We start from the raw sequence: 12,058 nt of genomic DNA, 5'->3' as shown, positions 1-12,058 counted from the left end.
CACGGGGCTCACACTCTCTCAAACTGAAATGTTTCATGCACTTATGTTTCCTGCTTGGCCCCTGGCTTAGAAAGTTTTTTAAAATGATATTTTGAGGAGCAACACATTTTTTTGCAGAGGAGAGGGAGGAATGAAGCTAGAAATGTTTGTTGGAATCTGATCAGGAAAATGAAGCTGAGGGACTTGGACGCTACTCTCTAAAGCCTTTCCAGGGATCCTCATTGCCCACTGGGAAACTGTAAGGTTGGAACCAGCTGGTAGGGGACTGAACTGGGAGATTACAGGACTTGGCTGAGGTCTAATGAGAAAGTGGCAATGTTGGGTTTTGAACCCAGGTAGTTGATTTCAGTCTGCTGTGGACTTCTCACAACACCACCTCTTCTGAGAGGCAGCAAGCCCGTTTCACACCCCAGTGAGCAGTGACTGGACAGGGTCAGGCAATGGAGTGGAGTGGTTGTGGCCCAGGGTTGTGCCATCTCCGTGTTTTGTGACCCAGAACAAGTGGTTTGCCCTCTCCCGCCTCTGTGTCTCTGTGGGCACTCCAGAGTCCACAGGATCTCGGGTGGACACAGCTGGGGATGGCTGTCATGCGAGGCGGGGATGAGCAATGAAAGAGCAGTTTGGGTCTAAATTCGGGAGAGGTCAGGACAGAGCTGGGGTCTGTGGTTTGGGGGGTCATCCCGAGAGGGCAGTCTGGAGGAGGCGGCACGGCTTGGGGGAATGGGAGTTCAGTGTAGGACACGGGGAGCCAGAGGTGTCAGGGACACTCCCAGAGGGGAGGACTTAGGCTGGGGCGGGGTGGAGAGGCGTCCTCTCTCACACCGATTGGGAAGGCGGCAGGCCAGGCCATCCTGGAGGAGGGGGCGGGGAGCGCGGCGGCCGGCGGCCCCTTTAATCGGGGGCGCGCGCTGGCCGGCCCGCGCGCTCTCGCCGCCGTCGCCGGGCCGGAGCGGGAGTCGGAGCGGAGCTGGGGCCGGGGCCGGGGCCGGTAGCGGGCGGAATGGAGCCCCCGCGAGCGCCCGCTCTGCGCCTCCTGCTGCTGCCGCCGCTGCTGCTCCTGCTCCTGCCACTGCCCCCCCGCGCCCGGGCCAAGTACGTGCGGGGCAACCTCAGCTCCAAGGAGGTGAGCGCGCTGGGCCCTCCCCTGCCACCGGCCGGGCCCCCGGGGACCCGAGGGGAGGGAGGGAGGAGGGTGCCGCCCCGCCCCCTGCCGCCCTTCCCTGGCGGTCCCTGGGAGCCGTGGGGGGCGGGGCGGGGGGGGAATGGGGCTGGGGTTATGGGGGTGGGGGGATTGGGTCAGTGTTGAGGCTAAGAGGGGCTGTGGGGTCGAGAAGAGACTTGGGGGTTGTAGGAGGGACATTGAGGTCAGAGCTGGGCGGGGAGGAGGGCCCGGTTGGGAGAGTCGGAGTTTGGGGTGGGGGTTGGCGGGGGGTGGGTGGGTGGGGACGCCGAGGTGGTGCTGAAGGGACAGCACTTTTCACTCTGCCGAAAGCCTTGAGTTCACGCTCCTGCTCAGGGCCGGAAGAGGGCCCCAGCACGAGATGGTCTCTGGGACCCCCCTGGGGGGCATGTGTGTGGATAACCCATGGGGGTGGCAGTCAGATTGTGTCTGGGACTGAACGTGGCCTGGGTGGGTATCTGGCCCTCCAGGATCTTTCTCAGGGCACTCGGAAAATGGGACAAGTGTTTGAGGGGAGAAGAAACTTGGGGGAGTGGGGGGGCTTCTGAGGCAAGAATCCTGGACCCAAAGCGAAGGGATCACAGAAGAATTTGGGTTGTAACTTGGTCCTCTTATGCTTCTTGGGAAACCAGGTACCCAAGGGTAGGGAAGGAAAGTTGGGGGCCCGTGGAGTCCAGGAGAGTTCTCAAAGGACTCAGCAGGACTGGGCCCCTTTTTCAGGACTGGCTGTTCCTGACGAGATTTTGCTTTCTTTCGGATTATGGACGACTGGACTTCCGTTTCCGATACCCTGAGGTGAGCCTTCCTTAACTAGTCTCCATGCAGAGGCTGGATACTCCCTTGGCCTCCCAAGGCAAGGACCACCCCAGCTCTCTGCACTCCCCCAAACTTCAAAATCTCTGGGTTTGCAGGCCAAGTGCTGTCAGAACATCCTCCTCTATTTCGACGACCCATCCCAGTGGCCAGCTGTGTACAAGGCAGGGGACAAGGTGAAGGCTGTGAGGAGGGTGTATGGGGGGAGAGGGGGGAAGGTCGAGGCTGGCCAGGGGGTGACCATGTCCCTGCCTTCCCCAGGACTGCCTGGCCAAGGAGTCAGTGATCAGGCCCGAGAACAACCAGGTCATCAACCTCACCACCCAGTACGCCTGGTCAGGCTGTCAGGTATGGGCCCAGTCTGGGGGAGTGAGCAGGTGCTGAAGGCCAAGGACCTGGGGGCTGCACAGACAGGCTTCAGCCTTCTTCTTGTTTCTCCCCAGGTAGTGTCAGAGGAGGGAACCCGTTACCTGAGCTGCTCCAGCGGCCGAAGCTTCCGCTCTGTGCGTGAAAGGTGGTGGTACATCGCACTCAGCAAGTGTGGGGTAAGGGGCTGGGACGGCCACCCGGGCCTTCCCCTCCTTGCCTTCCTGCTGATCCCCTGCCTGCCCAGGCCCCCCTCCCCACTTAGGCCGCCACACTCTCCACAGGGAGATGGGCTGCAGCTGGAGTACGAGATGGTCCTCACCAACGGCAAGTCCTTCTGGACACGGCATTTCTCGGCTGATGAGTTCGGTGAGTATATGGGGACCCAGAAGCCAGGATCTTTGTGGGACTCTGGAGTGGGGTGCCTGCTGAGGAACCCCCAGCCTGACTGAAACATTTCCTCCTCCTACCAAATCGGCAGGGATCCTGGAGACAGATGTGACTTTCCTTCTCATCTTCATCCTCATCTTCTTCCTCTCCTGTTACTTTGGATGTGAGTCCAGCACATGGTGGTAGTGGTCGGGTTAGGAGTTATGGGGGGCAGGATTGGGGGAGGTGAGCTACTCTCCCTTCCTGTCTGTGAATCCCCTTCCCCTACCCGTCTTCTAGATTTGCTGAAAGGACGTCAGTTGCTCCACACAACTTATAAAATGTTCATGGCTGCAGCAGGAGTGGAGGGTGAGGTTTAGAGTAGCCCAACTTTGAGTTCTGTCGGAGGAGGGGCCTAGGGTCCAGACACCTGGGCCTGAGGGAAGAGGGGCTGGGGGCCTGGACTCCTGGTTCTGAGGGAGGGGGGCTGGGGGCCTGGATTCCTGGGTCTGAGGGAGGAGGGGCTGGGGGCCTGGACTCCTGGATCTGAGGGAGGAGGGGCTGGGGGCCTGGATTCCTAGGTCTGAGGGAGGAGGGGACTGGAGGCCTGGACTCCTGGAGGAGGGGCTGGGGGCCTGGACTCCTGGGCCTGAGGGAGGAGGGGCTGGGGGCGGGACTCCTGGGTCTGAGGGAAGAGGGGCTGGGGGCCTAGATTCCTGGGTCTGAGGGAGGAGGGGCTGGGGGCCTGAGGGAGGAGGTGGCTGTGGGCCTGGACATCTGGGTCCTGGAGAGGAGAGGCTGGAGCCTAGACTCCAGAGTCTCCTAGGACATCAGTGGGAAGAAATGGTCTAGAGTCCTGATGGGGATGAAGGAGGAGTTCTGGCCATCTGGATCATAGTGCTAGGGAACAGTGATGCCGCAAAGCCGGTTTCTGTCCTTTCCTCCCTCTGCCCATTCTCCCCTCAGTCCTGAGCCTCCTGTTTTTCTGCATCTACTGGGGCCAGTACGCCACTGATGGCATTGGCAACAGGAGTCTGAAGATCTTGGGTGAGAACGAAGTGGGCCGGGGAAGGGTGCCCGGGCTCGCTGCGAGCCCTGTGTCTGAGACACCCTCTCCTCCCTTCTCGCAGCCAAGCTGCTCTTCTCCTCCAGCTTCCTCATCTTCCTGCTGATGCTCATCCTTCTGGGGAAGGGATTCACGGTGACACGGTGCCCAGGCTGGGGCGGGAGGGAGTGCTGGGGGGAGATGTGGCTGGGCTAGGGAACAGGGCACTCGGGTGGATCTGGGGGGTGGCTGCCCGCTTCTCCCTGACAGCCCCCACCCCTGCTGTCTCCCCTCATGGCCGGCCGCCAGGGGCCGCATCAGCCACTCAGGTTCCGTGAAGTTGTCTGTCTACATGACCCTGTACACCCTTACCCACGTGGTGCTGCTCATCTATGAGGCCGAGGTGAGTGCCACCCGCCACTGCCCAGGCCTTGCCTCCCTGCCACCCACCCCCCCCGCAAGGCTTTTGGCCACCTCCTCCACCTGTCTGCCAGCCCTTCTTCACATCGCACTCTTGCTGGCTCGCTCGCTCCCACTCTGCGATTTCTGCCTGCCCATCTGTCTCTCTGAGTGCATGCCTCCCCTCTTCACCATCTCTGAGGAGCCTTCTTCCTCCTCCCTCTGTCTCTCACTGTCTGTCACATTTATGCTCAATGTCATGACTGAGAGTTCAGGAGTCCTGCAGACCTGGATTCTACTCTGGCTCTCCCACTCCCCAGCTAGCTGACCTTGGGTGATGCCTGCCCCCTCTAAGCCTGTTTCCTCTTCTGGCAAAGTAGGAGGGTTTTACTTATCCCAGGGAGGCTCCTCTAAGGCTTTATATCACCTTGGCTTTGACTTTGGCCAAAAGGTGTCCCTCTTAGCCTCAGTTTCCCCCTCCGTGAAGTGAGGTGATAATAAGACCTAACTCACCGAGTTGAGGCAAATGGAAAAGCTTACGCATGGCAGGTGTCTCGCCCCATGTTGGGCCCCTGGTAGCGAATGTATTCTCTTTCTCTACGTGCTTCTGTTTCCGTTTTGTGCTCTCCAGCTGCTTCTGTCCTGACCAAGTACCTCTGCCCCCTGGGTGCCCAGGGGTGGGGTCTGGGGTCCCTGTGTGGCGGGCAGGGGGTCAGAGCTATGACGAACCCTCTCCCTTGCGTCCAGTTCTTTGACCCGGGCCAGGTACTGTACACGTACGAGTCGCCGGCGGGCTATGGGCTCATTGGGCTGCAGGTGGCGGCTTACGTGTGGTTCTGCTATGCTGTACTCATCTCCTTGCGCCACTTCCCGGAGAAGCAGCCTTTCTACGTGCCCTTCTTTGCTGCCTACACCCTCTGGTGAGACGTGCTGGGCCCCCAATGTGCCCCTGTCTCCTGGTCCTGGGGCTTCCCGGAAACGGCTATCCATTTCTCAGGCCCTCCTCAGTCAGGCAACTGTCCCAGAGTCTGCCACTGACTCACTTTGTGACCTGGAAAAAATCACTTTCCCAAATTAAAAAAAGAAAAGAAAAAAAAAAAAGAAAGAGTGCCTCAGGTTGCCTACCCATAAAGAAAGGATTCTCTTGAGCATGCGTCAGGCAATATGTAAGGCACATAGTAAGTGTTCAATAAAAGCTAGTTGTAATTTTTTATCGTTCAACGTAACTTAGCAGTACAGCAGGCAGATTCTAAGCCTGACTGCCTGGGTTCAGATCCCAGTTCTAAAGCTTGTAAGCTGTGTGACCTCACGCAAAAATTAACTTCTGTCGGCCTCAGTGTCCTTACCTGTTTAATGGGGATGGAAATTGCACTTGTTTCGTAGCGTCATTGTGAGAATTAATGAGTTTATATACATGAGACGCAGTAAGTCCTTAATTGTTATTGTCCTGTGTTAATTCATTCACCAAACATCTTTTGATTTCCTATCAGGTGCCAGGATTTGGGGTGGGGTGGAACTGAGTTAAATTCAGCCTAGTCTTTGCCTTCCAGAATTTCCCAGGCCAGTGGGATTCCTGCCCCCCTTTTAACCTCTGGCTTCTGAAGGTCACACTGGCTTCTCTCCAGTTTGGGACCCACCTGGGCCCCATGTGTGTATGCATGGCAGGGGAGCTGGGGCCATGGGGTGGGGACGAGGGCAGGGGCAGTGTCTCTACTGACCCAGTACCTCCCCTTCAGGTTCTTTGCGGTTCCTGTGATGGCCCTGATTGCCAACTTCGGGATCCCCAAGTGGGCCCGGGAGAAGATTGTCAATGGCATCCAGCTGGGGATCCATTTGTATGCCCATGGCGTGTTCCTGGTGAGGAAGGGCATCCAGGTGGGGGTGGGAGCCTGATGGGCGGAGGATGCGTGAGGCTGAACCTTCTGTTCTGAGCTCTCCATCCATTTCCTTCACTTCATCCCTTTAGTCATCCAACAGACATTGAGAGCCTGCTGGGTTCCTGCAGGCTGCTCTCCTGTGTCGTCCGCCCCCCTCCCCCCTGCCCACAGTCCACCCTCTTTTATTCCTCGCTCCCATCTTGTCCTGGCCTCTTCCCCAACCCAACCCCCCCCTTTTCCCTTAAATAAACTCTACGCTCAATGTGAGGCTCGAACTCATGATACTGTGATCAAGAAGCCGCATGCTGTACCATCTGAGCCATTCGGGCGCCCAAGAACCCCACCGTCTTTCTTTCACCCCCTCCCATTCCCATTCCGGACCCTGTGTCCCCAGACTCTCACATTTCTCTTCTCTATCCCCCTGCCTTTCCCAAGCCCCTTGGTCACTACTCCACCCTTCCCCAACACGTTCTCCCATCTGCCATCACAGGCCATTGTCCAGGAAGAAGCAGGTGGGGTGGGCCAGGCTGGGGTCCCAGGGGACCTGGATCTGAATGATATCGAGAGGCTATCAGCACCAACCTCTTCTTCGCCCCTGATTTATATCCTATCTGGCCTTCTGGGTGACAGTTCATGTATCTATATGTTCATATACCTTGTTTAATTGTCAGAGCAGCCCCAGGACAGGATGGATAATGGTTGTTGAACCCACTCTACAGAAAGGCCCAGATGGGGGAGGTGACCTGCCAGGGCTCCATGGCCTTTGGTATTAGGGCAGGGACTTTGAGCCCAGTCCTTCTCCAGCAGACCATGAGAGGGAGCCAGACCTGGATATAGGCATTGATGAGGGTCCCAGGTCTTGCCTGACCCCAGGGGTCCACAATGTGCTCTGGGTGGGGAATGTACTCAGTCACAGGTGGCCGGGTCCCCCATCTTCCACCCCAGAGCCTGACTTAGTTCCAGACTCACCATCCCAGCACAGCCCTTCTTGAAACTCTGCAGGAAGTCAGAAAGGGGCAGAAAGAGGAGAAATGCTGGGAACCATCATGTGCCAAGCTCTGCACCAGGGGTTTGCATTTCTACCCTCTCCTCATCTTTCCAAGGAGGCACTGCAATCCCTTTTCCCCAGTGAGGCTGAGGGAGTTTTATCATCGTGACCCAGATCCCATACTCAATGAGCTGTGGGGCGAGAGGTGGGGTGCGGGCCTGAACACGGAAATGCAGTGCCCTTTTAGCTATATTTCACCTTCAGCCAGTTTCTTTCCTAAAAATGCTCAGTTAGGTGAGCACAGCTCCACCTCTGGCATTCCCCAGCTCCTTGTCTCCTGTTGAGCACAACCTTAGTGGGGGGTCATGCTGGGCTCCCATGTGCAATGCTAGAGTCACACCTAGTCCCGGCCCTCATTACTTACTAGACTAACTGGGGACACATCTCTACATTCGACCAATATTTATCGAGTGCTTATGAGGCAGGTACTGTTCTAGACGGTACTGGGGATTCAGCAGGGAACTGAACAAATTCCTACCTTCATGGTGCTAACATTCTAGAATCTATCCGGTGTTGTCCAATTGACCTTTCTGTGTTTATGAAAATATTCTATACTCTGTGCTGTCCAATACAATAGCTACTATCCACATGTGGTTACTGAGCACTTCAATGTGGCTAGTGTGACTGAAGACAAACATTTTCATTTACCTTTGATTAATTTAAATGTAAATAGCTCCATATGGTTAGTGGCTGTCATACTGGACAGGGAAGGATGCTGACACTTAACCAATCTGCAATAAGTCAGTGATCAGGGCTCTGATGGAGGAAGTATCGCAGAGTGGTCGATGGAAGAAAAAGGTGGGAGCTCAGGGCACCGTGAGAGCCCAGGGTAGGTGCCTAATCCAGGCTGACGGGCCGCAGGGAATCGTGGGGGATGTCAAGTGAAGGGGGATCCTTAGGACCCCATGTTTATGGAGACGGCCTGAGGCCTGGACAGCGCTTCTCCAACCAGCACCTGGCCTCTCGCCCCAGATCATGACACGCCCTTCGGCAGCCAACAAGAACTTCCCGTACCACGTGCGCACGTCGCAGATCGCCTCGGCCGGGGCCCCGGGCCCCGGAGGGAGCCAGTCCACGGACAAGGCCTTCCCGCAGCACGTCTATGGGAACGTGACGTTCATCAGCGACTCGGTGCCCAACTTCACGGAGCTCTTCTCCATCCCCCCGCCCGCCTCCTCCGTAAGCCCCGCGCCCCCGGCGCACGAGGAGCTGCTGGCGCCGCCCCTGGAGTACCTGACCCCGCTCCCGGCCCCGCCGCCGCCCCCCTCTCCCAGGCGCCTGAGCCCACCCCCCGCCTTTCGCATGCCCCGAGCCCCAACACCACGCCGCGACCTACCCCCGGCGCCCGCGCCCACCCTGCCCGATTGGGTCCTGGCGCTGTTGCGCACGCCCCCGCAGACGCCACGCGCCGTGCCCCCGCCACCAGCCTTCCGCGGCTCTCCACCCACTCCCCGGCCGCCGCCGGAGTTCGCCCCGCGCGCTCCGACGCCGCCCCTTGAGTACCTGGCCCCGCTGCCCAGGCGCCCGGCCACCCGGTCCTTCCCTGATTGACACCTGCGCCCGCACCTCGGGAGGGGGGCTCCTTTGCGGGGAGGGGGACGGGCCTTCGGGGCCGCATCTGCCCCCCGTGGGTCCCGGATGGCCTCTGACCCTGACCCCCCTCCCAGGCCGGGAAGCAGGTGGAGGAGACGGCGGTGGCGGCGGCGGTGGCCCCGAGGGGCCGCGTGGTGACCATGGCCGAGCCGGGCGCGGCCTCCCCGCCCCTTCCCGCTCGGTTCCCCAAGGCGGCCGACCCGAGCTGGGATGGCCCGACGCCGCCCTATCAGCCGCTCGTGCCCCAGACGGCGGCGCCGCACACCGGCTTCACCGAATACTTCAGCATGCACACGGCCGGGGGCACCGCACCCCCGGTCTGAGCACCCTTGCCCACCCCGCCCCTTGGGCCGCGCGCCGGGCCCCGGCCGGGCTCCGGATCCCCGCTCTATCCCGGCCCCAGGGCTCTGCCATCCCAGGCCTTCCCGACCCTCCCCACCCCGCGCGCCCAGGTAGGGGTGCGTACTGTCCCGCTCCGCCCCCTTCCCCCGACTTTTGTGCCAAACAGTCCCGCGGGAGCCGCTCTCCCCGTCCCCTCCCTCAGCCCCTGCCCCGAGCGGCGCCGGATTCTGGGCTCCCGCTGTTCCGAGACCTACGGCCCCCTGGCCCCCTCCGAGACCTCTGATCCCGCCGGACCCCGGAACACCAGTGACGATCGCCGGGACCCTGCCCGTGACTCTCCAGGACTCCGCGACCCCGAGCCATTGCTCCTGGGACGGATATTGTGAATCTGGTCTCGACTCTGAAACCTTCCCTTGGATCTCTGTGACCTCGGACCCGAGCTCTGCCCACCCCTATCTCCATCCGGGGGTCTTCCCTCAGGTCCCCGGCAGAAAGACTTTTTTCCCTTCTTGCCAAAATAAAGCGGATTCGTTGAGTTTTTATCTATAAAATGGCCTCTTTACATCTTGATGGTGCTCAGAGGCGGGGCGGAGCATGAACCATTCCAGGCTCTGGACCTCAGTGTGTCCACCTGTGAAATGGCATTTTGGGAGAGGCCTGCATAACCTGGCCTTCATACTGGCCCGGAATCTGGGGGCACTGAACATCTAAATCATCCAACAGAACCCTCTTACTGCACCGCTCCTTTATTTTTTACCGTCTCTTCTCCAGTCAGGGCTAGAGGCGCCCTCCAGTGGCACAAACTTTGCTCAACCACCTGTACCCCGAGTTCGGGTTACGATTTTAGCACTGCGCATGTGTAATTCTCTCTTCGCAAGCCAAGGAGGTCACTGTTGCGCACGCGTCTGGGAACAAATGGGCGGGGAAGTTTCCGGAAGTCTCCCTCTGTGGAGGGGTGGGGTTGGATGCTCCGCAGTCCTCCCAGGGCCGCTCTGACCAGCTGCTCTGCGACTTCTCGCCTCCTCTCCATCTTTCCTCCCACAGCGGCCGCTCGGCCCCCGCCCCCTCGTCCTCCCGGCGGGTCTTCCCAGGCCGCTCTGGCCCGAGCGTCCCCTCGTCTCTCTGATCTGGCCCATCCGGCTCCGGAGGGAGGCGCGGGTGGGTGAGCAAGGGTGTGCGTATATGGGGTCCAGGCCCAAGCCCCTGAAGACGGGCGCCGCCCCCGACACCCGCTCGCGCCCCGCCCCTGGCTGGAGGGGTCTCTCTCGGATCTTCCGGGCCTGGCCCGGCACGACCCGCACCCTCTATGGAGGCCCCCGCCGGGCTGTAGAGCCCTTCGCCCCCTGGGGATCCACCCGTATATAAGGTCCGTTTTGGCCTGCAGCGGCCCGCCTTCATAACTGCTGGACACCGTTTATGGGGTCAGCTAGCCTGTGGGGGCCCGTGACTATCAGGGACTCCCACGGTCCCTAGGGGTCGGCCTCGTCCATAACGACCCCATTTACGGGTCCTTCCATGGGTCTGTAGGACCTACTCCGCGGCTTCCAGAGCCCCTCTACAGCGGCGGTTCCCTTCGTGGGGTCTGCAACTCCTGGACCTCCCTGGTCTACAAGGCCATGTCCCGTCTATAGAGGTCACATTTGCAGGGCCTCACGCCGCGTGGAGGGTCCTCTCCCGGTCTTTAAGGCCTGTCCCGTCTGTAAGAGTGCGGGAGGCGGCGATGGCCCTGGGCCTGGCTCTGGCCGTGGCGCTGGCTCTATCTTTGGCCCTGCTGGGGCCTCTGATACCTGGGGCCCAGGCAGGGGACTGCAAGGGGCAGCGGCAAGTGCTGCGGGAGGCGCCAGGCTTCGTGACGGATGGTGCGGGCAACTACAGCGTCAATGGCAATTGCGAGTGGCTCATCGAGGGTGAGTGGGGCCGCGTGGGTCACACACCCACCCATTCGCTGATTCATTCATTTGTGCACTCATTAATCCCACTCACCGAATTCCCACACCCCGGTTCTGGTCCAGGCCCTTTGCTCTGAAATGCAGCCAACCTGGGCCCTGTCCTGGAAGTCCTTGAAGTCTGGTGGGGGAGTTGCACCCAGACCCAGATGGACAATTACAAGCCAAGAGCATCAGTGAGAGATACTCTTTAGCAACTCAGGCTCTGAGCCCAACCACCTGCTTCAAATTTGGGTTCCACTTCTCACTAGCTTTGTGATTTGGGCAGGCAGCTTCTTTTCTCTGAGGTCCAGCTCCCTCCCCTCCCAAGTAGGGTTCATACTAGTATTGACCTCATAGGGTTGTTGGAATTCAATGAGAACACCATTTAACATGCCTGGCACATAGTATGTACACGGTAAATGGTATTAGGATTATACTGTTGTTATTTTTAAAGTAATTCAATAAAGGCATTTTTCTCAGTCATTCATGTGCCAGACATTATATTTATTATTGAGACATAACAGAGACCAAGGCAACCCTAGCAATCCATGATGACTTGGGGCTTAGAATCCAGTGGGGAAGACAAACACATGAATAGAGAGTGACAACCTAGAGTGGTTGGGACTGTGATGGAGGAATCCCAGGGGCCTGTGGGAGCCAGAGGAAGTACCTGGCCTGGGGGCTGGGAGAAGAGAGAGGGCTTCATGGGGGAGGAGATGTCTGAGCTGAGACCCAAAGGACCAATAGCAATTAACCGGGAGGAAGAGTAAGAGCATTCCAGAGGGAACAGCCTATGCAAAGGCCCCATCCTTACCCTTATGGGCTCCTAGTCCCGTGGGGGAAGTAGACCCACCCACAAGGAGTGGGAAGCCCAGAAGACGTCTGATTTGGCCTGGCCTGGAGCTAAGACCAAAGGCATGTGAAAGAGGAAACAGAAGGGCCTCCCAGGCCAGGAGCATAGCCCATGCAAAGGCCTGGCAGCAGGAGGGATGATGCTTTTGAGGACACAGAATACAAGAAGACAAACAGTGAACCAGAGGGTGGAGGACTGATTTTGACCTGTATCCTGAGGGCACTAAGGAGGTGGAAGAGAAGTCT

General features: G+C 59.1%; 2 protein-coding genes across 6 annotated transcripts in view; both read left to right on the top strand.

Annotated features, from left to right (window-relative positions):
* Nucleotides 1–892: 892 nt before the first annotated feature.
* TMEM145 (transmembrane protein 145) lies at nucleotides 893–9,583 on the top strand. 3 transcript variants are annotated; one of them, XM_045891605.3, is made up of 15 exons: nucleotides 898–1,123; nucleotides 1,901–1,975; nucleotides 2,092–2,169; nucleotides 2,255–2,341; nucleotides 2,437–2,538; nucleotides 2,644–2,728; nucleotides 2,841–2,912; nucleotides 3,029–3,097; nucleotides 3,695–3,775; nucleotides 3,859–3,937; nucleotides 4,083–4,176; nucleotides 4,920–5,092; nucleotides 5,909–6,029; nucleotides 8,070–8,276; nucleotides 8,765–9,583. In XM_045891605.3, exons 1-15 carry the CDS (start codon nucleotides 1,001–1,003, stop codon nucleotides 9,011–9,013), a joined length of 1,695 nt encoding a protein of 564 aa, XP_045747561.1. In that variant the 5' UTR covers nucleotides 898–1,000; the 3' UTR covers nucleotides 9,014–9,583. The 3 variants fall into 3 exon arrangements, with proteins under 3 accessions (XP_045747560.1, XP_045747561.1, XP_054367408.1); XM_054511433.2 differs by having other exon boundaries at nucleotides 899–1,123; nucleotides 9,235–9,583; XM_045891604.3 differs by having other exon boundaries at nucleotides 893–1,123; nucleotides 8,070–8,907.
* Nucleotides 9,584–10,056: 473 nt separating this feature from the next.
* MEGF8 (multiple EGF like domains 8) overlaps nucleotides 10,057–12,058 on the top strand; it is a 39,177-nt gene continuing 37,175 nt past the window's right edge. For 2 of the 3 annotated variants that reach the window (XM_064581138.1, XM_045891603.3), the window contains exon 1: nucleotides 10,057–10,939. In XM_064581138.1, coding sequence (XP_064437208.1) covers nucleotides 10,753–10,939 — 187 coding nt within the window. In that variant the 5' untranslated portion in view covers nucleotides 10,057–10,752. The remainder of the gene's footprint in view (nucleotides 10,940–12,058) is intronic. The other variant, XM_054511432.2, reaches the window with a different exon arrangement.

This window comes from Mirounga angustirostris, unplaced genomic scaffold, assembly GCF_029215605.1.
Source record: "Mirounga angustirostris isolate CCGP_5_RB_7025 unplaced genomic scaffold, mMirAng1.0.hap1 SCAF_16, whole genome shotgun sequence".
Taxonomy (NCBI): Eukaryota; Metazoa; Chordata; class Mammalia; order Carnivora; family Phocidae; genus Mirounga; species Mirounga angustirostris.
This window is presented reverse-complemented; position numbering and strand designations above follow the sequence as displayed.

What these genes read in the sequence shown, in the direction of transcription:
- TMEM145 (XM_045891604.3), top strand. Translation starts at nt 1,001, where the DNA reads ATGGAGCCCCCGCGAGCGCCCGCTCTGCGCCTCCTGCTGCTGCCGCCG. An exon ending in GGCTGCAGCAGGAGTGGAGG is followed by an intron (nt 3,098 to 3,694) that starts GTGAGGTTTAGA and finishes TTCTCCCCTCAG; the next exon opens with TCCTGAGCCTCCTGTTTTTC. An exon ending in ATGCCCATGGCGTGTTCCTG is followed by an intron (nt 6,030 to 8,069) that starts GTGAGGAAGGGC and finishes CTCTCGCCCCAG; the next exon opens with ATCATGACACGCCCTTCGGC.